Here is a 27507-nt window from a genome sequence, read left to right as displayed (position 1 = left end):
ATGCGTTCATGTTTAAACATTCTGAAGCTGTCAGAGGTAGTAGAAGTAAATTTAGAATGGTTTTCTCTGACACTCCAACTCATCTAATGGTAAGTGGTTTGTTCAGTTAGACTTTGCTGTGGCTGTGGAACTATAGTGATCAAGTTCTGTACAAATAGCGAGAAAAATTACTTGTAAATTGACGGAAACAAAAAGACTCAAAAGAATTATATATTTTGCCAGACTTGTCCTTTATAATTTTGGAAACTATCCTTGTCATATCAATCTTGAAATTTTCAGAGATGATGAATCAAGCTAATATAAAACATTTGGGATTAAAATCATTGTTTTTTCTTGGTGATGGCATTTTTACCTCTATAATTCATTGGTGTGTTGAAAGCAGAGTCATTTTGTTTTCTCAACAATGAGCAGCTTATGGTTGACTGAGCTTGCTGTGGATATAAGAGTCCATTTGCAGAATGCTGCAGCTAGCACCGGACTTGGTTCAGCAGTAGTATATACCAAAATAAAATTGTGCTCCAGTATGTTCAAACACATAATTTAATTGTGAACTCGTTGAATTGAACAAGCATTTCCCTATGCCTTTTCTCATTGCATCCCTTTTTAAAAATTTTTCCAAGTGTATATTCTCACTCTGGCCTTGTATGTATTCTTCCTCTCTCTACTCTGTCTTTTGGTTCCAATGGACTGAACCATCCTTTCTAAGGGTTTGCTCCATCGCCCCACATTCAAGACAGTCCAGAGATGTTTCTCTTAAGCACCTCCTTTTCTTACCACATCAAACATTCCCCAGCATGCCTCCATCATTATATCTGGTCATAAATTGATCATTGGCTTCAACTCCACTTCCCCAGGCACTCCCCATTTCCCTTAATTCCCTGACATACCATACAGTTGTCTATCTCAGCATTAAATATATGAAGTGATGACATATTCATAACTCCTCTGAGGTACAGAATTCCAAAGATTCACAATCAAGTGAGAGAAGAAATCTCTCCTTAGTTCAGTCCTAAGTGACTGAGCTTTTACACTGAAATTGTTGTCATGTGTTCTGTACCCCCCTATCAGAGGAAATAACCTTGCACTATCCACCCTGACAAGCTCCTTTATAGGTTGGAGTTTTATTCAGCTGATAGGTGTCTTGTTCACTGATTGAAGAAGTTATAGAAGACACCGTGGGACTAATGGAGAGCCATGATGGACAGTGCCTTCCCTGCAGTTGGGTTCCCTGTTACTGAAAATGCTCCCCTCTCAGAACTGTTAGCCATCAGAGGTCGACAAGCTGTCAGTGCCAGAGGGAAGCATTCCATTGCACCCATCAGTCACCCAGGATCATTGAGGGAGTGAAGACCAAAAGTGAATGAAGGCAGGAGGGGTGTTGAGGGGTAGGAGTTGGCCTGACACCAGGGTAGAGGCAAGGACAGCTTTCAGTAGCCACTCTAATGGCCAATGTCCAGTCTCTTGTTGGAAAAGACATTTGTCGTTCATTTAATCCTGGAGCCATCATTAAATTGCAGTGGTGTTTTAAAAAATTTATTCATGGAACATGGACACTCCTGGCCATACCAGTATTTATTCTCCACCCCTAATTTGCCCAAAGGGCAGTTGACCATAAAGCTATGCAAAGACAATATATTTTCTTCTCTGGAGGGCATTAGTGAACTAGACGAGTTTTTACAACAATTGACAATTGTTTCATGGTCATCATTAGACCATTATTTTCAGTTTTTATTTTTTACTGAGTTAAAATTCCACCACCTGCTATGGTGGGATTTGAATCTGTGTCCCCAGAACGCTACTTGGATTCCTGGATTAATAAGTATAGTGATAATACCACTGGGCCAACGCCTTCTACTGACACACTGTCTTGTAAACCATTAATGAACCTAACAGAAATTGCCTCACCAATATCTTGGAATTCTATGTCAATCTTTTTCACCCTCTGGCTTAATTGAGTAGGTTTGTTGGGACATTGAAGTAGAGATCTCTCCCACAGTAAGGTCAGCCTGTGCACCATGTTTCCCACTAGAATAGTCTGTATTAAATTCAGCCCATCATCTTGAACATTGCATTGAGATTCTCTAGGAGGAAGTGAGATCCTCTCCTAAACACCAGAGACTGATGACCCAACTTATTCACCTTCTCACCAAAGGAGAACTCTCTGATCCTAGAGAGCAATCCAGTGATCCTTCATTGTACTTTATCCATAATTTACAAGAATCGCATTTCTTTAAAAATAATCAACGTTTCTATCTTGCAACTAAAATGAGTAACCTCAGACTTCCTTACATTATACTCAATTGTGTCAACTTGTCACCTACTCACTTAAACCTGTCTATATTTCTTTGCAACCTCTATTTGTACTCTTCATAGTTGGCATTCCCATTTCGCCTTGTATCAAGAGCAAATCTGGATTCAACAGTCTCTTTCTCTTCATCTAAGTTTTAATGTAGCTAATGCCTGAGCACTGATCACAATGGCATTTCATTATTTACTGCCTGCCAACTTGAAAATGCATCATTTCTATACACTCATTTATTTTCTGTAAACCAATCCCCGAGGCATTCTAATATATTACCCTCCCAACTCCTTGAGTTGTGGATTAACATTTTATGTGGCAACTTATCAAATGATTTTTAGCCATCCAGTATACTACAACTACTGTAGATTCCCCGATATCTATCTTATGATTTACATCCTCAAAAATTCAGTAAATGTGACAAATAGGAGTTTCCTTTCAGGGACTTGTTCTGATCATGCTATATTTTTCTAAGTGCCTTGTTAAGATTTCCTTGCTAGTAGATTTCAAGGCTTTTCCAGTGATTGATGTCAGACCAGTTGGGTCGTACTTCCCTATTTTCTTTCTTCCTCCTTTCTTGAATAGCAATGTTACATTTGTTAACTTACAATCCCCGGGAATTGTTTCAGAGTACAGTGAAGTTTGGAAAATCATTGCCATATTCATTATGTTTGGAACTATCTCTTTTGGAAACATATGATGTAGGGCCTCTGATCCTGGGGATTTGTTGGATTTGTTAGTTCCTGGAGTTGTTTCAGTATATTTTCTCTTCTAACTTTAATTACCTTAATTTTCTTTCTCTGGTTACCCTTGTTTGCAAGTTACCCTTTTTTTCTGAAGACAGAAACATATTTGTGCAGTGTTCAATTTGCTCAAAGTCAATGAGCAAAAATTATACCGAATCCCATTGCAAAATAAATACTTAACCGAAACTAGGTTATTGTTTCTGAGAAACTTTAAAAAACACATAACAAATTTCCAACTGGAGTGGGATTCTAATTATAAATAGTAGTTTTAATGATGAAAAAATTAATGAAACATAATGGTTATCATAGATAGAGAAAACTTTGCAACATTTTCTCTTAATGGTGATATGGGTTGGGTATAGATCTGGTGAGGTCTGGGAAGCAACGATGATCTGGTTTGCTGACCAGTTACCTGCCTTCTCTTTCCTAATTTACAAGCTACCCAAGTTTATAATCGATTATTTAAGAATGAGAATTGAAATTTTGCTAAATTGTGAGAATACCCATAGCATAAGTTTCACTTCTGAACTGAGGTTTCACTTGGAAATTTAAGTACACAAAAAGATCTTTAAAGGAAAGAACCTATGTTTTTACTTATATTTCTATAAACCCTTGATTCATTCTCACACTCTCGTCATTATTTTCAAATCCCTCCATGCCCTCATGGTTTTTTTTCCTCCTCTTGCCTTACACCTATCTGAGATGTCTTACAGTTCTGGCCTTCTGCACGTTTTTTTAATTTGCTTGATCACAGTTGGTGACCGTCTAAGTTCAAACCTCTGGAATGTTTCCCTAAGTTTCTCCATCGCTCTCTTCAATGAAGAGACTTGCTAAAATATCCTCCATCCTAACATTTCTTAACCATTCCTAAATAAAGACGTATTCTACCTTGCACTTATCAGGACAATTCACAAGAATACTAATCTAAGGGGCAACCAAAAGTATACTGTATGAGAGAAGAACACAGATTGGTTGGGAAATGGTTTCAGGTTGGTAGAGTTGGTGCCATGGAGAATGCCCCAGTTAATAATGATTGACACTTAATTGCCATCTTTGTTCAATAGGATCTGTTCAAGCTCACTGACACCTTCCAAGGGTGATTAGGGATGGGCAATAAATATTGGCCCCACCAGCAAATGCAAATATTCCTAAATGAACTTTTAAACATCAGAACAGGGTCTCAAGATAATATACTAAAAAATGAATCAGCACTGTCACCTATTTTGTTATGCAATGTGTTTACATTTGTGTTTAGTCTGTAAAGAACAAGACTCTATGTTTTAATATTAATGGCTTCAGTTACATGCTACACTGCAAGCCCAAATAACAAATTGGTTGTCAGTATAAGTCTTAGAACACTCAGGATAACAAAAGTTAACCATTTGCACAATCACATCCAATGTTGGACACTGCATTGTAACTTCTGCAAGTAAAGGCCAATAGTGTATACTTAATATCTTGGCTTTTTCAAACAGCCAATGGAATATGCTGATTGATATGATCAACCAGTCTGTGAGACATGCAGCTTACATTCTTGGTATCTGATCAAAGGTTTGAGCAAAGGGTTTTAAAAAATTCTCTTGGAGGATGTGGATGTCACTGGCTGGCCAGTACTTATTTCTCATACCTAGTTGCCATTCAGAAGGTGGTGATTAGCTGTCTTCTTGAAAAGCTACCGTCTACTTGCTGTAGCAGCCCCACAATGCAGTTGGCAGTTCCAGTGGAAGCGAAGGAATGGCTATATAATTCCAAGTCAGGATGGTAAGTGGCTTGGGGGGGAACATACAGGTGATGGTGTTCCCATGTACCTGTTTCCTTTGTTCTTCTTGATGGAAGTGGTTGTTAGCTTGGAAGGTGTTGTCTGAGGATCTCCTTAGAATTTCTGCAGTGCATCTTGTAGACAGTACACACTGCTGTTACTGAGGGTCAATGATGGAGGGAGTGGATGCTTGTGGATGTGGTGCTGAGCAAGTGGGCTGCTTTGCTCTGGATTGTGTCAAACGTCTTAAGTGTTTTTGGAGCTGCACTCGACAACTTAGCTGTGAAGGTAGCTGTTTTATGCTGCTGCTCTTCAGTAGGAACTGAGGTGGTGATACCATCAACAAAAAAATGTCTGTCTATCATAGTAGTTAGTAACATGATGCATGAATTTCATTGCTGCTGTGATGCCAGATATGTAGTTCTGTCTTATCAATTGAATGTTTGTTTAATTTCATAATATCAAATCTTGTTTGATAACTTTCACGTGAAGTGCCTTGATAAGTTTTAGTTGTTTAAAAGTACAATATAAGTGTGAGCTATTGTTGGTGTTGTTGTAATGGAAAAGGTGAGTTTTCTTTGTTTCGCCAGTGGGCAGTGGCACAGTCCAATGTGTACTGTAGGAAGTGATGTGTGATCAAGATCTGCCATTACAAGAAGTTATAAATGGTATTTGTGAGGAGAAAATTGTGGCACAGCAAATACCTGCAAAAAAATCTTAACTTTATACAATTTGGCGTTGACAGCAGGGCTTCTCCAGCTCCTTGACTATAACTTCAAAGGAAGATTTCCAGAAATCTCAGAAGAAATACAGGGGTAAAGGGCTTATTTCTGATGCTTACAAAATCTTCTGTTAAACTTACAGCAGGAGATTACCAGAAACTTATGAAATTCATTGTATTTTCACAATACTAAGATCATTTGGCTATATCTTTTGGACGAAAGAACTGAACATAAAGAATGAGATGAGAGTGTTTATACTTGACATCAAGATGGTACAAAGGAGCCCTAGAGATAGAAACCAAGAAGAAAACTTTCCATTGGTTGAAGTCAGACTGAGTATAAGTGTCTGTGGTTGTTAAACGTCAATTATTTCCGCTCCAGGACATCTCTACAGGAATTCCTCAGAGTAGTGTTGTAGGTCCAACTCTCTCCAACTGCGTCATCAACAACCTTCTCTCCTATCAAAAAAATGGGAATGTGTACTGATTTTATGCATAATATTCAGTTCCATTTACAGCTCTCCAGATAATGAAGCAGTCAATGTCCATATGCAGCAAGAGCTGGACAACATTCAGGCTTGACTGGATATGTAACAAATAACAGTCACATCACATACAAGATGCAATGCAGCAATTTTCCAAAGCTCTTTTGACAGCGCCTTCCAAACCCATGGCCTCTACCATCAAGCCAAAAATATGTCTATCACATAAGTTAGTAATATAATTTATGAAGTATAAAGACAACAGACATGTTGAGTAGAATAGGTAGATTAATTAGTAAAGTTATACCACATGGGATTCAGGGTGAGCTTGCTAATCGGATACAAAACTGGTTTGATGGTGGGAGACAGAGAATGATGTTGGAGGGTTGGTTTTCAGACAGGAGGCCTGTGATCAGCAGTGTTCCACAAGGAATGGTACTGGGTCTAGTTTTGTTTGTCGTTTATATAAATGATTTGGATGAGCATTTAAGCAGCATGGTTAGCAAGTTTGTGGATGATACCAAAATTGGTGATATAGTGCAAAAGGTTATCTAAGATTACAAAGAAATTTTGATCAATTGGATCAATAGGCTTAGGAATGGCAAATGGAGTTTAATTTGGATAAATGCGAGATATTACATTTTGCTAAAATAAACAAGGGCAGAACTTATACAATTAATGAAAGGGTCCTGGGTAATAGAACAGAAAGACCTAGGGGTTCAGGTACGTATTTCTTTGAAGTTTGTGTCACAGGTAGACAGGGTGGTAAACAAGGCATTTCGCATGCTTGACTTCATTGCTTAATTCTTTCAGTATAGGAGTTAGAATGTCATGTTGAGATTGTACATGATGTTGATGAGATCTCTTCTGGAGTACTGCGTGCAGTTCCGGTCATGCTGTGATAGCAGAATATTATTAAAATTGAGAGTGTTTGGAAAGGTTTATCAGGATGTTGCCAGGGATGGAATGTTTGAGTTATAAAACTAGGTTGAATATGCTGAGACATTTTTCACTAGAGCGTAGGGGTTTGAAGGATGACCTGATAGAAGCTATGAAAATCATGAGGGGTTTCGGTAAGGTGAATACCAAAGGTTTTTTTCCTAAGGTTATCCAGGGTTACTGATATTAATTGCTGCACTCTGACAACTTCCTCAGAACAACTGAGCTCAGATCAGGAAAGGAGGTTGGGGTTTCTCTGTCTGTATTAGTCAGCATTTCAGGCTGGAAGGTTATGACTGAGCCAGTGGATGGTTGGGTGCAGAGACTGGGTGATGTGAAGAAGGGATCGCAAGAACCTGGGTTTCAGAGACATCTCCACAATTAGACAAAACAAATAATCTCTGGAGTGGTGGAAGCAAACCAGGTTACGTTGGAGGTTCAGTGTGTCTGCTGAACTGATTGGTTTTCAGACACTCGCATTTCCAGTTTGAGGTGACTAAATTTGCTGGTTTGTTCAAGCATACCATGCAAGCTTCTAATTCCCAAAGCAAGCTGGAACAGCACACAGCGATGCTACTGTTGCAATATTCAAATTGGGCAATTTAAGAACCAGGGGAAGCCAGCCGACCTGTCCTGCCCGTGCTGGCTCTTTGAAAAAAATCTCTTTCAGTAAAGCTCTCAAAGTTTTTTATTCTTTTCTAGTAATTATTGTTTGGTTGTCCATAATCTTACCCAGCGATAAGTAAGCTGCGACTTTCTTCATGTTGGAGGTGCATACAAGATTGAGAGGTGATCTTATAGGAGTTTATAGAATGATGAGGCGCATTGGCACAGTTAATGATAGGTGTCATTTCCCTGGGGTGGGGGATTTCAAGTCGAGGGGGCACATTTTTAAGGTGAGAGGAGAGAGATTTAAGAAAGACATAAGGGGCAAATTTTTTACATAGTGGCTTGTTCACATGAGGAATCAACTTCCTGAGGAAGTGATAGATGTGAGTACAATAACAATGTTTAAAAGATATTTGAATAAGTACATCAATAGCTAAGGTTTGGAGGTATATGGGCCAAGAGCAGACAGGTGGGACCAGTTTAGTTTGGAAACATAATTGGCATGCACTAGCTGGACGGAAGGGTCTGTTTCCATAATATATGATTGCATGACTCTAAGACAAATTTGAAGGAAGGGCACTATTTAACTGGGCAGGTGGATGACATGTGGAAATCCACTAACTTCTCACTTCTGCCACAAATTGAGGCTCTTAAGTGTGAAACTTTTAAAAGTAATTTCCTGCCACTATTGATTGAATTCTAACAGGGGGATCTACTAAGAGGGAAGCCCAAAGTAAGAAATGTTACAGTCTCACTGATGGGGTGTTCTCCCTTCTTGTCAGATATTCAGTGTTTGATTGAAGGACTAGGCACTCAGAAGGGCTTATGCCTACTGAGAAGCAAATTCAACCATGAAACAAGTATAATAGGGAAAAGGCAGGAGGTCAGTTTGAAGATAATCTCATTAAACAACAAAATCAAACTCAATGGGCTGAATGGCTACTTCTGCACTTATGTCTTTTATGGTCTTATCTGGAGGGACAATGGCAGCAGAAATATGGGAACACCACGACCCGCAGGCCCCCTCCAAGCCATTCACTATCCTGACTTGGGAATATATCACCATTCGCTTGGTGTTTTTTGGGTTAAAACTGGGTGCCATTCTGGTCGCCTCACTATAGAAAGGATGTGATTGCTCTAGAGGGAATGCAGAGGAGATTCACCAGGATGTTGCCTGGGATGGAGCAGTTTAGCTGTGAAGAGAAGCTGGATAAGCTCCAGTTGTCTTTCCTAGAGCAGAGAAGGCTGTGAGATTAGTAGGATTATGAGGAGCATCGTCAAAGTGGATAGGAAGCCCCTATTCCACTTAGTTGAAGGGTCAAAGCAAGAAGGAATAATTTTAAGGTGAAAAGCTAGAGGATTAGAGGGGATTTGAGGAAACATATTTTCACCCAAGGGTATTGGGAATCTAGAATACACTGTCTGGGAGGGTAGTTGAAGTGGGAAGCCACGTAGCATTTAGAAAGTACTTGGATAAGAACTTGAAATGTCATAACAATCGCAGCTATGGGCAGAGTGCTGGAGAGTGGAATTAGTGAAGAATTACAGTATACTTTCATCAGTCTAGACTCGATGAGTACAAGGTCCTCTTTTGTACACTTATGACTTTCTAAATAATGATTCTAAACTACCCCCCCCACCCCCCCCCCCCCAACCCAGTGGCATTGTGGATCTACTTATAGCAAACAAACTGTGACTGTTCAGGAAGGCAGCTCACCTCCATCTTTGCAAATGCACTAGGGAAGGACAATAAATATTGGCCCAGCCAATGAATGAATTTAAAACTAAAACAACATGAACTGCCAAACCCATGGCCCTTTCCTCTGACACCTGCCCTGTGACCTCCATCTTGCCCCCACTCACCTAGGTCTCGGTCCTTCACTGATTCCTGATCACTGTATGATGCACTGTTGCCAGCCTGTCGTTACTGCCAGAGGTGCAGCCTGAAATGGACAACTGTAAGTTTCTGATTTGCTGATAAGGATTGGGATTTCAGCCCCTTCCTTCCAGAGGAGGCCCACTAATGCCCACTTAAGGCATTAGGCTTCCCTCAAGTAAAATGCTTTCTCGTTGCCCCCACCCAGCCTACGAGCCAGCCCCTTGTTGCCTGAATGAATTTTCACCCCTTGGAATACCACCAGCTGCAGCTTCTCCCTACGGCACCCAGCATCCTGCCTTGGCATCATTTGGCTATGTCTTCATTGCCACTTGGTTAAAAACGTGGCAATCTCAGACAGAGATGTGCTTCCATCTATATCAGATAGATTCCAGCAGTTCAAGAAAGTGATTTAGCAGAACATTTTCATGGGGTCTTAGGAATGAGAAATAATATCAGGCCTTGCCATCCTATGAAAAGAAAACATTTAATAAGTAACTGGCTGGATTTGGCTAAATTGGTCATCATCTCAAAGTTTTTGAAGGTTAAAAGTTTATAGGACCTTTAAAAGGCATAAGGGATCTTTAAGCTATATAAACAGAGCTAAGGAATGCAAAAGAAAAAGATGTTATGGGTTTTGGATTTCACAGAATGGGTCAGAGCACTCATTCCAGCCCTCCTGCAAGAAAGTCATTCCTGGACAGACTGACTTTTAAAAAGCTTGCCTGGCAGTGATGACCAGCTGAAGGTGGACTGATCAGCCCAACAGTTAGACTTTGTCCTTCAGCAGACAGGATTCCTCACTCTTGGAAGTTGTTAGCTAATCTGATTTGCTGCCAGTTCTAGCAGTCCCTGGTTTTGATATTCATTCACAGGATAAGAGTGTTGCTGGCTAGACCACATGCCCATTCCTAATTGCCCAGAGGTCAGTTAAGGGTCCCCCACATTGCGGTGGATTTGGAGTCATATGCAGGCTAGACCAGGTAAAGATGGCAGTTTCCTTCCCTGGAGGATACTAATGAACCAGATGGGGTTTTCCTGGCAATCAACAATTGGATTCACTCTTAGTTTCAGATTTTTATTAAGTTCAAATTCCACCAGCCACCATCACAGAATATAACAGAGGCCCCCAGAACCTGGTGTCTCTGGATTAACAGTCCAGCGAGTAACAGTACAACCAGTAGCAGCACTGCTGGGACTGCACCGAGTTCCCAGGAAGAAGATCACGGTGACAAGAGGCGGATGGGGGGTGTGGGTATAAAAAAACTTAGGGAGAAGGAAAATGGGTATTGGAGTTGGGATTTGGAGGAAGCAATCAGGGTTGTTTCTGGTTATTTTACAGACAAATAATTAAAGAATAACATGTATATAGAAGGTGGATTGCTGTCTGAGCCATCTTCTTGCTGACTCATTTAGCCATCATAAGACCGGAACTATGGAAACACAAACAAAGAAATTGTGTTGCATTAAGGCAAGTTCTGGTCCCGGTCTAGTGAACAGTCACACAACTGAGAATAGCTCAAATAATTTCTGCAAATCCACTTTTAGTGTGGAAAAACACTTCAGAGTAACAACAGTACTGGTTGTAATAAAACAAAACCTGTTTCAATCTAAGTGAGTGACTGAAGAAAAGCCCAAAGGTATCTTTTGGGCAGCTTTTTGGAGAGATAATTATGTTATTTTTGAAGATGACCAATCCTGGTACCTTGTGGGATTTGTCATCTCTATCTCAATGTGATACTGAAGAAAAGAATTGCTTGAGGTAGCTCACTACCACAAATCCCTTTTCATTTTTATTTGTTTTAGGGCCTTTATGGTGATTAGTGGTAAAGGGTAGTCTACAGTAACGTATCTCTGAAGGCGCACTGATTTTAGAAAACAGCAAGGTTTAAGTATGATAGCTATAAGTAACACTTTGTTTGGCCATGGCCACTGTAAGATTCCTCCCATTGTCTCCACCCACAGACTGTGGTTGACATCAGCAGAATGGGTGGAGACAATATTACAGGAACCTAAAACCCTTCAGAACCATTGCTGTATGCAATACAAGACAGAACAAGGGAAAATATTTCACAGTGCAAGGCTGAGGTAACTGAAGACTCCGTCACCAGTGATGGAGAGGAGGGAAGACCATCAGTCGTACCCAGAATAGCATGAAGTCCAAAATTGCACTTGGCAAGGTCAAAGGTAGGAAGAAGCGGAATTATGAGAGTTTTGTAGATTAAATCATTTTGAAATGAATACTCTTGGATGAGGTTTGATATATAAGCAGGACTTAGCTGTAAACAAAATGGATTGTGACAAATTATACTGTTCTGACACATTTTTATAACAAGAGTAAAAACTTAACCTAAAAAGTGGCACTGCTGTGACGAAAAACGTCCCTTTATCATTCTCATACAAAATATGGACTTCTATTATCATGTGAGTACAATTCTAATGAATAATTTTGTACATTCAGTCTTATGAAATGTAAGATAGTGATAGTTACAGATGGAAGAGCAAAATGCTATCCATCCCAGAAATCTCAAATAAAAGAAAAATATATTGGCATGATTTAGCAAGGGTGGAAGCATCTTGGTGAAGAGTGAAACAGTTAACTTTAACATTCAGCAAGATGTTTCTCAAGCCAGCAGTTCCAGCATTTTCAGATTTTAATTACAAAAGGGGCTATCGTAGACTCATAGAGTCATACAGCACGGTCCAATCAGTCCATACTGAACATAATCCCAAACTAACCTAGTTTCACCAGCCTGCTCCTGGCTCATATCTCTCCAAACCTTTCCTATTCATGTACTTACTCAAATATCTTTTAAACATTGTATCTGTACCCACATCCACCGCTTCCTCAGGAAGTTCATTCCACACACGAATGAGCCTCTGTGTAAAAAATGTACCCTTCATGTCTTTCTTAAATCTCTCTCCTCTCACCTTAAAAATGTGCTCCCATGTCCTGAAATCCCCCATCCTAGAGAAATGGCACCTACCATTAAGCCTGTCTATGCCTCTCATGATTTTATAAACTTGCATAAGGTCACCTCTCAACCTCCTGCGTGAAACCTCCTATGTTCCTCCTATGTGAAAAGAAGTCCCAGCTTATTCAGTCTTTCTTTGTAATTCAAACCTTTCATATCTAGCAACATTCTGCCAAATTTCTTCTGAACTCTCTCCAGCTTAATAATATCCTTCTTATGAATGGGCGACTAGAACTGCACATAGTATTCCAGAAGAGGCCTCACCAATGTTCTGTGCAACCACAACATGAATTCTCAATGCCAATATTCAAAAGGCTGAGCAATGAAGGCAAGCATGCTAAATGCCTTTTTAACCACTCTGACTATATATGACACAAACTTCAAAGAATTATGTACCTGAATCCCTAGGTATTCCTGTTCTACCACACTTTCCAATGCCCTACCATTAATTGTATAAGACCTACCCTATTTGCTGTACCAACATATCCTCTGTGTTGAACTCCAGACTCTTGCTCACAGCATGATTGCGTACCTATAGGGCGTGGACTTCGGTCTTGGATTGTAGCTAACAGTTACCATCACTGAATCTGTCAGTCCTGTCATATAATATAGAAACAGGTACAGCTCTGCACCTCACCTTCTTACGACACATTTTGATGATAATTCCCTGTAATTATCACTGGGTAAGATTATGGACAACCAAACAATAATTATTAAAAAAGAATAAAAAACTTCGAGAGCTTTACTGAAAGAGTAAGACACTGATTTTTCTTCAAAGATCCAGCATGGGCGGGACAGGTCGGCTGGCTTTCCTGGTCCTTAAATTGCCCAATTTGAATATTGCAACAGTAGCATCGCTGTGTGCTGTTCCAGCTTGCTTTGGGAATTAGAAGCTTGCATGGTATGCTTGAACAAACCAGCAAATTTAGTCACCTCAAACTGGAAATGTGAGTGTCTGAAAACCAATCAATTCAGCAGACACACTGAACCTCCAATGTAACCTGGTTTGCTTCCATCACTCCAGAGACTATTTGTTTTGTCTAATTGTGGAGATGTCTCTGAAACCCAGGTTCTTGCGATCCCTTCTTCACATCACCCAGTCTCTGCACCCAACCATCCACTGGTTCAGTCATAACCTTCCAGCCTGAAATGCTGACTAATACAGAGAAACCCCAACCTCCTTTCCTGACAATTAATATCAGTAACCCTGGATCAGAGAGTAGGGAAATCAATCAAAAGCTTATCTTTCACAATCTTACAACTCCAGTTGAATGTCATGTGGGAAAGGCCATCGAGTGAGGATTATGTTGACTTTGGTTGTAAAATCTGTCACATGTCCTGCTCATACTCATTCTCTCGGAATGATATGAGGCTGCAGTTTGTGTGTCTGGCATTTGTGGAACTCATACCCCAGTTAAGTTCTGTGTTTTTAGGCAAGGAAACGCAAGACAATAAGTAAACGCAAAGTCTGTTTTGCATGATGACTAACTGAGGAAGTGTCTGGTCTAATTCTTTGAAAAGGATTGTGCAAGATCAAACTTAGATCAATATCAGCAGAATAACTTCAACTGGTCAGCACTCTAAAGAATTTCAATGTCACAATATCAATGACTTTTTACTATTGATGCATCATTTAAAACAGATTTAATAGACCTGCAAGACTTCTGAGAGATAAAATGCAAAACCTCCAAATCAATGTGTAAATAAAGCATATACTTGCTTCAAGAGGATGCTTCTTGAATTGGCCTTGAAAATTGCTAATTGAAATGTACATGGAGTAGGCCATTTAACCCAACCTACCTGCTTGCCTGATACATCATATCATATTTGATTCCTAAATATTCTAGAAAAGGAAAGTTGCAGATTTCCACTAGCCTTTGTGTGAAAATGTGCTTTCTGATTTCAGTCCCGAATGGCATTTTATTTTGTCACCCTCATCTGTGATTTTAACCAAAAAGAATTGTTTCTATACACCGACTATGTCAATCCCTTTATCATTTTAAACTCATTATTAGATCACCCATCAACCTTCAAACTTAAATGGAATAAAAGCCAAAGTATATAACCTGCCCTCATAATTGAACCCTTTGAGATTTGCTGTCACTCTGTTGAATCAATGTCATGCCAATTCCAAGACCAATAGAATGCTTCATGATGTGCACTACCTGGGAATGAACCTAGTACTCCAGCTCTAATGTAATCAAAATTCAGGACAACTATTTTCTAACTTCAACCCCTATGTATTCCTTGAGAAAAAAAGGCGACATTCCATCAGCCTTTCTCAACAACTGTTAATCAAATCTACCACATTGTAAGTGAACAGCAACAGCCTTTGTTGTATGTAATTATTTGCTGAATATGACAATAGAGGATACTCCTATCTGGAGCTCTACTCGCCCAGGTTCCTTTCCATGTGATTCAATATCACAATGACATTACTCGCTTTGCACATGTTCAGAGTAAAGTATAATTCTGCTAAATCTAAATTTTTACTGCAGTTTCTTTCACTATGCTTTTCTTTACCTTTAACATTTAATTATAAACATCTAACTCTTTTTACTGCATTTGACCAACAAGATTCTTGCATCTGGAACTAATCGATACAGCATCCTTGGTTCTCTTCAAGGACTTGTCGAATCTATATGCTGTCTTGTCATTTTCTTGGAGGGCTACTACAGTGCTGGAGTGGAATGGCAGCATCTGACAATGGCTCAGCTTTTGGCTGTCACCCTCACAAATGACCTGAATGTAGCTGCAATGAAGAGTATTCAAGGAAAAACTGATAAACAGGAGAAGACTCCAAGGGCCAAAGGGCCATTCCTCTTTCAAAAATTGAAGTTTTCACTCTCGTTTTTGTCTACTTTGCTCTCTCAGGGATGCTTCTAATAGACAAAAAGGAAAATCAATGGGGCTTTGTGGACTGTGCTAGGGATGTGGAAATTAAGACTTCTCTGCTGTTTTTAGGATAGGAATTCCTCTTTCTGTCAATAATGGTAGCAATTTAACACTTGCTGGGATGCAAGGCTGCTGAGGTGCAGCAAATGACAAAACTTTTATTTTCATGCAGTGGTGCTAGGTCCAGTTTTAATGCCTGGCCGTAAGTGCCCTTGAACTGAATGGCTTGCTTGGCCATTTCAGGTGGCAGTTAGGAGTCAATCCCATTGTTGTGGATCTGCAGTCACATGTTCTGAGATGAGGATGGCAGAGTTCTTTCTCCAAGAGGCATAAGTGAACCAGATTGTTTTTCATTTAAGGTTTCATAGTCCTTATTACTGAGAACAGGTTTGAATTCCAGATATTATTATTTCAATTCTATCTGTTGTCGTGGTGGGATTTGAACTATCTCCCCAGAACTTTAGCCTGTGTCTGTGAATTACTAGAGTAGTGAGATTCTTACAATGCCACCACCTATTAGATAGTTTGCTCATGGGACAGGTGTTAGAATCAGTCTTTACAGAAATTAAAGCTGAAAATCTCAATTAAATTATGAAGAAACATCATGGTTTTGCAAAGAGCTTTAACTAACATGCTGTGGATAAAGGGGGCCCGTAGATGCACTCACTACATTTGGAATTCCGGAAAGTTAGGGGTAGATTCTTTACTCAGCGAGTCGTGAGTTCATGGAATGCCCTGCCAGTAGCAGTGGTGGACTCCCCCTCTTTATGGGCATTTAAACGGGCATTGTATAGGCATATGGAGGATAGTGGGCTAGTGTAGGTTAGGTGGGCTTGGATCGGTGCAACATCGAGGGCCAAAGGGCCTGTACTGCGCTGTATTCTTCTATGCTCTATGTTCTATGTTCTAATACACCTAACCTACACATCCCTGAACACGATGGACAATTTAGCATGGTCAATTCACCTAACCTACACATCTTTGGCTTGTGGGAGGAAACCAGAGCACCCGGAGGATACCCACGCAGATACAGAGAGAGAATGTGCAAACTCCACACAGACAGTCGTTAGAGGCTGGTATTAAATGCAGGTCCCTGGTAGTGTGAGCCACCGTGCCACCGTCTTATTGAACAAAGTAAAAGCTAATAGTATAGGGGTAAGATATCAACATGGATAGAAGATAAATTATCTGACAGAGAACAGAAAGCATATGTAATTGAGAATTATTTCTGAGTGGCAGAATGTGATGAATGGGGTCTCAGCTTTTTACAATTTCTATCAATAGCATGGTCGCTACATTTTCAGATTGCACAAAGGTAGATCGAAAAGTATGGTCTGAAGAAAACATAACAAGGATGGAATAAAAACGAAAATTTCTGGAAAATCTCAGCAGGTCTGGCAGTACCTGTGGAGAGAAATCAGAATTAATGATTTGCATCAAGTGACCCTTCCTCAGATCTGCTTAGCTTTTCAAGTAATTTCTGTTTTTGTTTCTGATTTACAGCATCTGCAGTGCTTTTGGTTTTTATAACAAGGAAGGAGACTGATATAGATAGGTTAAGTGAGTGGGCAAAAACCTGGCAGTTTGAGTATAATGTGGGACAATATGACATTGTTCTTCAACAGGAAAATTAAAAGTGCATAATATTATTTAAACAGTGAATAACTGAATTAGATGTGCTCCTGTGAAAGCTTAGTATGTAGCTATGTAACTAAATTAAGAAGACTGATGAAATGAGTATCCTTTATTATGAGAGGAATTGAACAAGAAATTAGGGATGGTACATTTCAGTTATATAGAGCATTAGTGAGACCATATCTCAAATACTGTGTGTAGATTTGGTCCCCATATTTAAGAATGAATGTAATTGCTTTGGCAATGTTTCCGAGGAGGTTTACTAGATTGATAATAAACAGGTTGTCTTGTATGGGAATTTTATGTGGACAGACTGGACTTGTTTCCATTGGAGTCTAGAAGAGTGTGGGGTGATTTAATTGAAGCGTATAAGATCCTGAATGGTCTTGAGAAGCTGCATGCCGAAAGGCTGTTTCCTCTTGTAGATGAATCCAGAACATGGGAACACTGTTTAAAAATTAGAGACCACCCTTTTAGGAAAGAGATGAGGAGATTTGTTTTCTCTCTGTCATAAGGTTGTGTGACTTTGGAACTGTCTACTTCAGAAGGCAGTGAATGCAGGGCCATTTAACATTTTTGAGACAGAGATACATAGGTTCTAATTAGACAATAGACAATAGACAATAGATGCAGGAGTAGGCCATTCAGCCCTTCGAGCCTGCACCGCCATTCAATATGATCATGGCTGATCATTCCTAATCAGTATCCTGTTCCAGCCTTATCTCCATAACCCTTGACTCCACTATCTTTAAGAGCTCTATCCAATTCTTTCTTAAATGAATCCAGAGACTGGGCCTCCACTGCCCTCTGGGGCAGAGCATTCCACACAGCCACCACTCTCTGGGTGAAGTAGTTTCTCCTCATCTCTGTCCTAAATGGTCTACCCCGTATTTTTAAGTTGTGTCCTCTGGTTCGGCACTCCCCCATCAGCGGAAATATGTTTCCTCCTGCCAGAGTGTCCAATCCTTTCATAATCCTATACGTTTCAATCAGATCCCCTCTCAGTCTTCTAAACTCAAGGGTATACAAGCCCAGTCGCTTCAGTCTTTCAGTGTAAGGCAATCCTGCCATTCCAGGAATTGACCTCGTGAACCTACGCTGCACTCCCTCAATAGTCAGAATGTCTTTCCTCAAATTTGGAGACCAGAACTGTACACAGTACTCCAGGTGTGGTCTCACCAGGGCCCTGTACAGCTGCAGAAGCACCTCTTTGCTTCTATACTCCATTCCTCTTGTTATGAAGGCCAGCATGCTATTAGCCTTCTTCACGACCTGCTGTACCTGCATGCTTGCCTTCATTGACTGGTGGACAAGAACACCCAGATCTCTCTGAACAGCCCCTTTACCTAATTTGATACCATTGAGGTAGTAATCTGCCTTCCTGTTCTTGCCACCAAAGTGGATAACCAGACATTTATCCACATTAAACTGCATCTGCCATGCATCTGCCCACTCACCTAACTTGTCCAGGTCACCCTGTAATCTCCTAACATCCTCATCACATTTCACCCTACCACCCAGCTTTGTATCATCAGCAAATTTGCTAATGTTATTGCTGATACCATCTTCTATATCATTTACATATATTGTAAAAAGCTGCGGTCCCAGCACGGATCCCTGCGGTACCCCACAGGTCACTGCCTGCCATTCCGAAATGGAGCCGTTAATCACTACACTTTGTTTCCTATTAGCCAACCCATTCTCTATCCAATCTAGTACTTTGCCCCCAATACCGTGCGCCCTAATTTTACTCACTAACCTCTTGTGTGGGACTTTATCAAAAGCTTTCTGAAAGTCCAGGTACACTACATCCACTGGATCTCCCTCGTCCATCTTCCGAGTTACATCCTCAAAAAATTCAAGAAGATTAGTCAAGCATGATTTCCCCTTCATAACTCCATGCTGACTCTGTCCTATCCTGTTACTATTATCCAGATGTGCCGTAATTTCATCCTTTATAATAGACTCCAGCATCTTTCCCACCACTGAGGTCAGACTAACTGGTCTATAATTTCCTGCTATCTCCTGCCCACCCTTCTTAAAAAGTGGCACAACATTAGCCGCCCTCCAATCCTCAGGAACCGACCCCGATTCTATTGAACTCTGGAAAATAATCACCAGCGCATCCACGATTTCCCGAGCCACCTCCTTCAGTACCCTGGGATGCAGGCCATCAGGTCACGGAGACTTATCAACCTTCAGACCTAACAGTCTCTCCAACACCAAATCCTGGCAAATATAAATTCCCTTAAGTTCAGGTCCTTCAGCCACTGTTACCTCAGGGATATTGCTTGTGTCTTCCCCAGTGAACACAGATCTGAAGTACCCATTTAATTCCTCTGCCATTTCTTTGTTCCCAGTAATATATTCCCCTGTTTCTGTCTTCAAGGGCCCAATTTTTGTCCTAACCATTTTTTTGCCTTGGACATACCTAAAAAAGCTTTTACTATCCTCCTTTATATTCTTGGCCAGTTTACCTTCGAACCTCATTTTTTCTCTGCGTATTTCCTTCTTACTAATCCTCTGTTGTTCTTTAAAAGCTTCCCAGTCCTCGGTTTTCCCACTTATCTTCGCTAAGTTATACTTTTTCTCTTTTAACTTTATATGTTTCTTTACTTCCCTCGTCAGCCACGGCCGCCCATGTCTCCTCCTGGGATCTTTCTTCCTTTTAGGAATGAACTGATCCTGCAACTTCTGCATTATACACAGAAATATCCGCCATTGTTCCTCCACGGTCTTCCCTGTTAAGGTATTGCACCATTGAACTTTGGCCAGTTGCTCCCTCATAGCTCCATATTTCCCTTTATTCAACTGAAATATTGTCACTTCCGATTGTACCCACTCCCTCTCAAATTGCAGATTGAAGCTTATTGTATTATGGTCACTACTTCCCAATGGCTCCTTCACTTCGAGGTCACTGACCAATTCTGGTTCGTTACACAATACCAGATCCAGAATCGCCTTATCCCTGGTCGGCTCCAGCACCAGCTGCTCTAAAAATCCATCTCTGAGGCACTCCACAAAGTCTCTTTCTTGAGGCCCGATACCATCCTGATTCTCCCAGTCTACCTGCATGTTAAAATCCCCCATAACAACTGTAGTAACATCTTTGCGACAAGCCAATTTCAGCTCCTGATTCAACTTACATCCGACATCCAGACTACTGTTTGGGGGCCTGTAGATGACTCCCATGAGGGTCTTTTTACCCTTAGTGTTTCGAAGCTCTATCCACACTGACTCTACATCCCCTGACTCTAGGTCCCCCCGCGCAAGGCAGGGAATTAGGCAGGGAAACAAAGACTATTGCAGTTAGATGGGAATGTGGAATTCAAAACATAAACAGAACAGCCTAGACCTTATTGAATGTTAGAGCAAGTTTTCTAATGTGTATGTAAGCCCCATCTCTTAGAATCCATGAGAAAGTATGTCTGCACCATGATAAACAACAGAATAAACTCCTGGAGTAGAACCAGTAGCATACAATTATAAATAATCCCTTTAACATGAATTTATCCAAAGATCTGTCCAGAACAGGTGATCAGCTTGATCCAACTTAACTTTGAACTATTGACCAAATTACTTCTTCGCTGATCAAGATAATTTTGCTGTGAGGCAGTGGGTATTTTTTCCTATAGGAAATTCCAATGTCGTGCCCTGATCTGGAGATCTATTTGAAAGATCAATCCCCTTCTGCAGTTGATCTTGGTTATTAACAAGGGAATTTACATCTTTGTTCTATGCTGTCTCTATGTCTCTCACTTTCTAGATTTTATTTTTGAAAAACTCTGTTATTGCTTATTAACTGTAACAGAAAGTTTTCTTCAGCTCATTATTTATCATGGTCTTGAGGTTTCAGAATATTTCTGCAACAGAGACTTTTTATCCCAGTGAAATAACATCATAAGATATGGAGCAGAATTAGGCTATTCAGCCCATCAGGTCTGCTCTGACATTTGATCATGGCTGATATGTTTCTCAACCATATTTTCCTGCTTTCTCCCTAGAACCTTAGATCCTCTTACTAATCAGAACCTATCTATCGCTGTCTTAAAAACACTCAATGACTCATAGCCTTCTGCAGCAATGAGTTCCACAGATTCACCATCCTCTGAGACCAGGAGTACAACATTTAGCCCATCCAGTCTGCCCTGCCACTCAATTAAATCATGGCTGATCTAAAAATCATCAATTCCACTTTCCTATCTTTTCTTCACAACCCTTGATTCCCTTACTGATTAAATATCTGTCTATCTCAGCCTTGAATATATTTAATGACCTAGCCTCAACAGCCTCTTGCAGTAAAGAATTCTGCAGATTCACTAACCTCTAAGAAGAAATTCATTCTTTTCTCTGTCTTAAATGTGTGACTCCTTGTTCTGAGAATATATCCTCTGGTCCTAGACTCTACTATAAGGGGAAACAAAATTTGTGCACCTATTATTTCAAGTCCTCTAAGAATCCTCCTTGTTTCAAGAAGGTCACCTCTCAAATTCCAATAAGTGTAGGCTCAAACTATACAACCTCTCTTCATGAGACAGTCCCTCCATACCTGCGATCAGCCTCACGAATCTTCTCTGCACTGCTTCCAAAACCTGTATATCTTTCCTTCAATAAGGGACTCAAAATTGTTTACAATACTCTAGATGTGGTCTGACTAGTATGTCGTATAGTTTTAGAAAAACTTCCATATGTTCATACTCTTTTCCCTTTGTAAAAAGACCACCTTTCCATTTGCCTTCCTTACTGCTTGCTGAACTTGGATGTGTCAGCTTTTATTCCTACTTTCTCTGGTCCATCAGGTTTATTCTGGATATCAGTAACCCAAGGCACATTGAACAACAGAACATATCCAATATTCTTTATTAAAGCAATGATCACTGCAAAATATACAGCAACAATAGTACCCATAAATAAACATTCTTATATGGATTTGTCCAAAGGTCTGTCCAGAATAGGTGATCAGCCTGATCCAACTATTGATCAAGTTACTTCTTCACTGATCTAGATAGTGTTGCTGTGAAGCAGTGGTGTTTTTATTTTAATATACTCTTTCCATACAAAGAAACTATTTATTTTACACTTTGAAAAAACCCAGTCTCCAACAAATGATCAGTTTGCCCACTGCCAAACATCACAAGTGTGTTACGTCTTCCACATTGGTTTGATCAATTAGCTCACTAAGATTTGTTTGTGTCTCATTAGAAAGAAGCTTATCCAATGCCTTTAATGAAAACAGCTTCACCTTTGCTGGCATTTGCTGTTAATCATGTTTATGTTAGCCACTCAACCATATGCTATTTGCACAACATAATTCCACAAATGGGGAGGGGGGAACAATGGCCTAGTGATATTGTCACAGGACTGTTAATCCAGAGTCCCAGATAATGTTCTGGGGACATGGGTTCAAATCTCACCACAGCAGATGATGGAATTTTGACTTCAATAAATACCTGGATAAAAGAGTCTAATGATGACCATGAAATCATTGCTGATTGTCAGGAAAACTCATCTGGTTCACTAATATCCTTTAGAGAAGGAAACTGCCATCCTTGCTTGGTCTACATGTGACTCCAGACCCACAGAAATATGGTTGACTCTTAATTGCAATTAGGAATGGACAATAAATGCTGTCTAGCCAGTAATGCTCTATTTCGTGAATGAGGGCTCTTGAAGCCATTTATTCCATAATTTCTGTAGATTTCTTGATTTAAATAATATTCAGTTCCTTGAGTTACATTGTAGATTAGCATGGATAGAGGATTGGATAACTAATGAAAGACAGAGTTGGAGTACAGGGAGCATTTTTATGCAATCTTTAACTAATGAAGTGCCACTTCATTAGTTAAAGCTTGCAGAAAATTGCTCCCGGTACCCCAACTCTGTCTTTCATTAGTTATCCAATCCTCTATCCATGCTAATCTATCCTTGGGCACTTATCTTACTAAGTGGCCTAATGCAAGTTCCTCTCCAAGCCACTCGCCACCCTGACTTGCAAACATATCATTCCTTCAGTGGGACCTAAGAGCATGTGATTCTACCTACACCAATGGACTGCAGCAATACAACAAAGTAATTCACCATCACCTTCTTAAACACAGCTGGAGATAACCAATTATTGAAGTCCAGCCTTTGAAGTCCAAAGCCCATGAATGTACAAAGCACAAATTGTTGTAAAAACCCATCTACTTCACAAATGTTATTAGCGAAGCAAACCTGCCATCTTTAGCTGGACTAACTTATATGTGACCACACCCATAGCAATGTGGTGACTTTTAACTGTCCTCCAGATGGACAAGAAATGCTGGTGCCCAGATCCCATAAAATACAATATCTTTTCTGGATGTGAATTTGCTCACTGAGCTGGAGGGTTCGGTTTCAGATGTTTCATCACCATACTAGTCATCCTCCAGTGAAGGTTGTTCACTGATGATGTTACCTAGTATGGTGACAAAATATCTGAAATCAAACCTTCCAGCTCAGTGAGCAAACCTGCATTCAGAACCTCAACCTGAACTACAAATCTTTTCAAAATTTGCTAATATCTCTTTCATGTTTGACTCTCCTCAGAACAATGTAGTGATGACATTAGCTTTTCAAGTGTGCAAGAAGATATTTGTAAGAGTCATAAAATATCTCTGAAACCGCAAGATGTCTGCACTCTCGCTTACCGCTCAGCATTTTTGGCCACTATGGTGTCTGTTTATATATCTTCTGAGTTATCACACAAACCTGATTAATCAGGTTCAAAGAACATAGATCACATGCAGATTAAATAGATTTCACTTTAGATCCCCATGAGAAGCTGATAGGGAGCAGCTACAGTCCATGCATTGAACTCTGAAATGATGCCGCTAAATTAGGAAGACATGATTTTGACCTTGCAATGGAAGAAAGGCAATATATGGTATGTAAATCAGATGTGAGCTGAGGGTTGACCACATTATTACTGCAGCTTCATTCAGGCAAATGAAGACTATTCCCTCAAATGTGAACAGAGATCCAGTGAATTGATCTTCTCTCCCTTTTTCCACTAAAATCACCAACATGCAAAGGCGAAACAGTGCAGACCAAATGGAAAGAGTAACAGATATCAGGAGAATATATACTTAGTGATTGGGCAAGTGCACAAAGATGCTGACCTAAAGTTTATTAAAGTTCAGGCCCTGGTTTTCACCTGCACAAGACTGGAATTCTGCAAATTCCAAACCTCATGCTGTTTGCTAACCAAAGTCTAAGGGAATACAGCCAACTCCAATTTGCAGGAGTGATGGAGGAAAGAGCCCAGCAGCCTGCTGTTTCTGTCTTTTCTGGTTACACATGCGTTTGAATAAACAAAAGACAACTCACCTTTACGTCGGGAGTTTCTGTACATGCTTCATCCATTTTATACTGAATATCAAATAGTGCTCAATTGTGGGCAACAAGCTGTTAAGCTATACAGTTTGTGTCAACTTCAGTTAGCATGATGGATATCTTTAATTTCACAAATGATGCAGTCCTAATAAAGATAAAGTAATAATTATAGGCATGCCTAATAGAGCTACACTTTAATGTGACCCGGTGGCTCAGTGGTTAGTACTGCTGTCTCACAATGTGAGAGACCTGGGTTTGATTCCACCCTCAAATGACTGTCTGAGTGGAGTTTGTACATTCTCCCTGTGTTTGTGTCGGTTTGCTCCAGTCCCCACCCCCTCCCCCCACCCCCCCCCCCCCCCCACACACACACACACACACACACACACACAAACAATCAAAAGGAGTGCCAGTTAGGTGGATTGGCCAAGAGAAATACAGGAATAGAGTGGGATGTTCTTTGAAGGTTTGGGATGGACTTGATGGATTGAATGGCCTGTTTCTACTCTGTAGGGATTCTATGATTCTTTTTGAGACTCTGGTTTCACCTAACAAGAATATCACAATGGCTTCTCTACTGAAGGGATCATTAATGGTAGATGGGGCTGATATTTAGTGAAGGATACCATTGGCTTCAGACAAATATGCTTTTTGCCAGCTCTACTGAACATAGAACATAACACAAAACAACTGCTGATGCTGGAAATCCAGAACAAAAGCAGAAGTTGCTGGACAAACTCAGCAAGTCTGGTACATCTACAGAGAGAAAGCTCTGAGGTCCAGGTTTAAATTCCATCTGCTTTTAGTAGTGTCACATAATGTCCAAAAAGCATGATTAAAAATAACAGACATCAATATGCAAAATCAGTCGGCTTTTTCTGCTGATTTTTATTTTCTGCCTAGTTAAGCCAAGCAGGAAGGCTTAAGATTGCATTTATATGTGTCACGTATTCTGGTGTTCAAACTCTGAGCTTCAATCTTTGAACTGTGACATACCAGCATATTGTTTGGCTTATGCACCTGCTTATTATCAGAGTAAGTTTAGCGTAGCCATGTGACATAGAACAAATCAAAAAGCTGTATTACCCTCCTGTTCCATTGAACAATTAAACTTGTGATTGGCAGATGTCTGCAGGAGTTAATTATATGACAATTGATAAAAATTACAAAAATGTTGAAGTATCCAATATGATCTTTACATCACAATCTTTTTCTTTTCTATTTCAGATATTTATCTCAAGAAATCTGAGATAATACTTGTGATCTTTATTTTCCTCAAGGATTGTACTATGTCGACTGCTACGCCAATTACACAGTCTCTTAACAATGGTAGTGCAGTTAATATTCCAGCGATTGTCATCCCTGTGCTATTGATTCCTGCAATTATTGGTCTTATAGTCTGGGGCTATATACATCTTAGATCCAAAGGTTTTCATATCCCAAATGTACTGATGAGATCCAGGAGGAGTGACAGTGGACTGGATGAGAGACAGCTCGATAATCAGCAAGAGCACATCTACAATTCTAAGATAACTAATCATTCTGCTGAGCGAGTTTCTAGCTCTCACACCTCTCCAAAATATGAAGTCAATCATGCACTATATCACTCTCAACCTAATTATGAAAATGTTATGATTGATTCCAATAATCAGCCTGAAAATTCAAAAATCACATCAGCTGCAGACCATCAGCAAATTCAGATTTCTCAGACTGTGGAGTATAATGAGGCTATTTATGAAAACAGCCCATCACTCGATATTTCACCCGTGTATTGTAATTACACAGGCCCACCAAATGATGAAAATGATGACACTTACATCATTCCAAGCGAGTAGTCATCTGCATGATGAGGACGCCAGACTATTATCAAACTGGAAAGGAAGATCGTTTTTGTGATTTAAGACAGTGAACATTGGATGGGCAATGTCTCAATATTATTTATTGAACAGAATATGTATTTGAGACACAGTATGAAGAATAATTATCTCAGTGTGATGCAGAAAACTAAAAAACAATGAAAAATCCTTTTTGATACTTCAAAGAAATGCGTGCTGGCAATTTGTGCTCAGAACATGACAGACAATAGAGAAGAACTTTGAAAAACATTGTATTTTGTATGTCAGATATTTTGTCATCCTTCCAAACTGAAATGTCGATAAAACTGGTTTGCAGAGAGTCAAATGTTTTCTCCTCAAAGACTGGCCATCTTAGGTCATACTTAGACAATTCCAGTCAAGAGTCCACAAAGCAATTAAGGTGAAAGAGATCAACAAGAAATCATCCAGGCTTCAGCTAGTCACTCATCTGATCAATTTTTCTGCGGCATTTTCATCCATTAAGGAGAATTTGCATTTATCATAGCGGCTCAGGTTCAACCGCTATAATAACGATGAAGTTGTCAGTATTAGTTATCACCACTCTGTGAAACTGATCGGTACAGAGTTAAAAGTGGCAGTCCAGAAACTGATTCCCTACTCCTCCAAAAGGGCGCGCATTTGAAGACTTCATCAACACAAATCAATTAGAAATCAGTAAACTTTCCACCTATAACTTGCTCTTCTCACTGTTTAAACCACTTGATAAAGTGACACATTTTTGAATGAGCTGTAGCTCGATTCTAAATTATATAATATGTCAAAATTACCATGAATGACTCCTCTGGTTCAGAAAGGCTAATTGAATATTTGTGAAATGTCGAATTTCTCCATTCCATATTAAAAATTCAAAGTTTGTTAAGTATTATTTCACGTTTGTTGATGCTATTTCAGCTTCTATATTAATTGTGTATATCACACTTTTTTGTTTTAATTTCTGTAAAATTTATCGAAAGTGTATGATAAAACATGGTGTTATTTCCTTGTTTGCTGTCTAAGAGAATTCTTCAATGTGATTAATTATTTAGTCAGCTTCATGACGTCAGAGTTGCTGGAAGCTGGAGATCACCAATAGCTGGCACCAGCAATGATTTTACTATCAAGAAAGGAGAAACTGATCCACTTGATTCACTAGATCAATGAAGGCAGGTTTCTTCACAGTCACATTGGGCACTACAACTTTGTAGCTCACTGCAAAGTCTGAATCATTAATCATTTTTTACTAACTATAAAGTAACTAGATTGCAGCTTTCTTTCTTGGCTTTCTTATAGCAATGTATCACCATTAATACCAGCTCTGACCTGGACTTTTAGGCCCTGCAGGTGCCAGGATCAAAGGAGGGC

The 27507-nt window shown here is 39.9% G+C and overlaps 1 protein-coding gene across 2 annotated transcripts; it reads left to right on the top strand.

Moving 5' to 3' along the window:
* On the top strand, positions 1 to 26874 carry LOC140482392 (uncharacterized). 2 transcript variants are annotated; one of them, XR_011961719.1, is made up of 2 exons: positions 1 to 89; positions 25517 to 26874. XR_011961719.1 is itself a non-coding variant. In XM_072579822.1 (2 exons), the coding sequence occupies exons 1-2, from the start codon at positions 11585 to 11587 to the stop codon at positions 26122 to 26124; spliced, it is 642 nt and encodes a 213-aa protein (XP_072435923.1). In that variant the 5' UTR covers positions 11530 to 11584; the 3' UTR covers positions 26125 to 26874. The 2 variants fall into 2 exon arrangements, 1 of the variants encoding a protein (XP_072435923.1); XM_072579822.1 differs by lacking the exon at positions 1 to 89 and adding an exon at positions 11530 to 11618.
* The last annotated feature ends 633 nt before the right edge of the window (positions 26875 to 27507 follow it).

This window comes from Chiloscyllium punctatum, chromosome 1, assembly GCF_047496795.1.
Source record: "Chiloscyllium punctatum isolate Juve2018m chromosome 1, sChiPun1.3, whole genome shotgun sequence".
In the NCBI taxonomy this organism is placed as follows: domain Eukaryota; kingdom Metazoa; phylum Chordata; class Chondrichthyes; order Orectolobiformes; family Hemiscylliidae; genus Chiloscyllium; species Chiloscyllium punctatum.
The sequence above is the reverse complement of the archived record's forward strand: the minus strand, read 5'-3'. Positions and strand labels throughout refer to the sequence as shown.

Coding starts and splice junctions, on each gene's coding strand:
- LOC140482392 (XM_072579822.1), top strand. CDS start 11,585: ATGAAGTCCAAAATTGCACTTGGCAAGGTCAAAG. Junction 11,619..25,516: donor TGCACTTGGCAAGGTCAAAG/GTAGGAAGAAGC, acceptor TTTCTATTTCAG/ATATTTATCTCAAGAAATCT.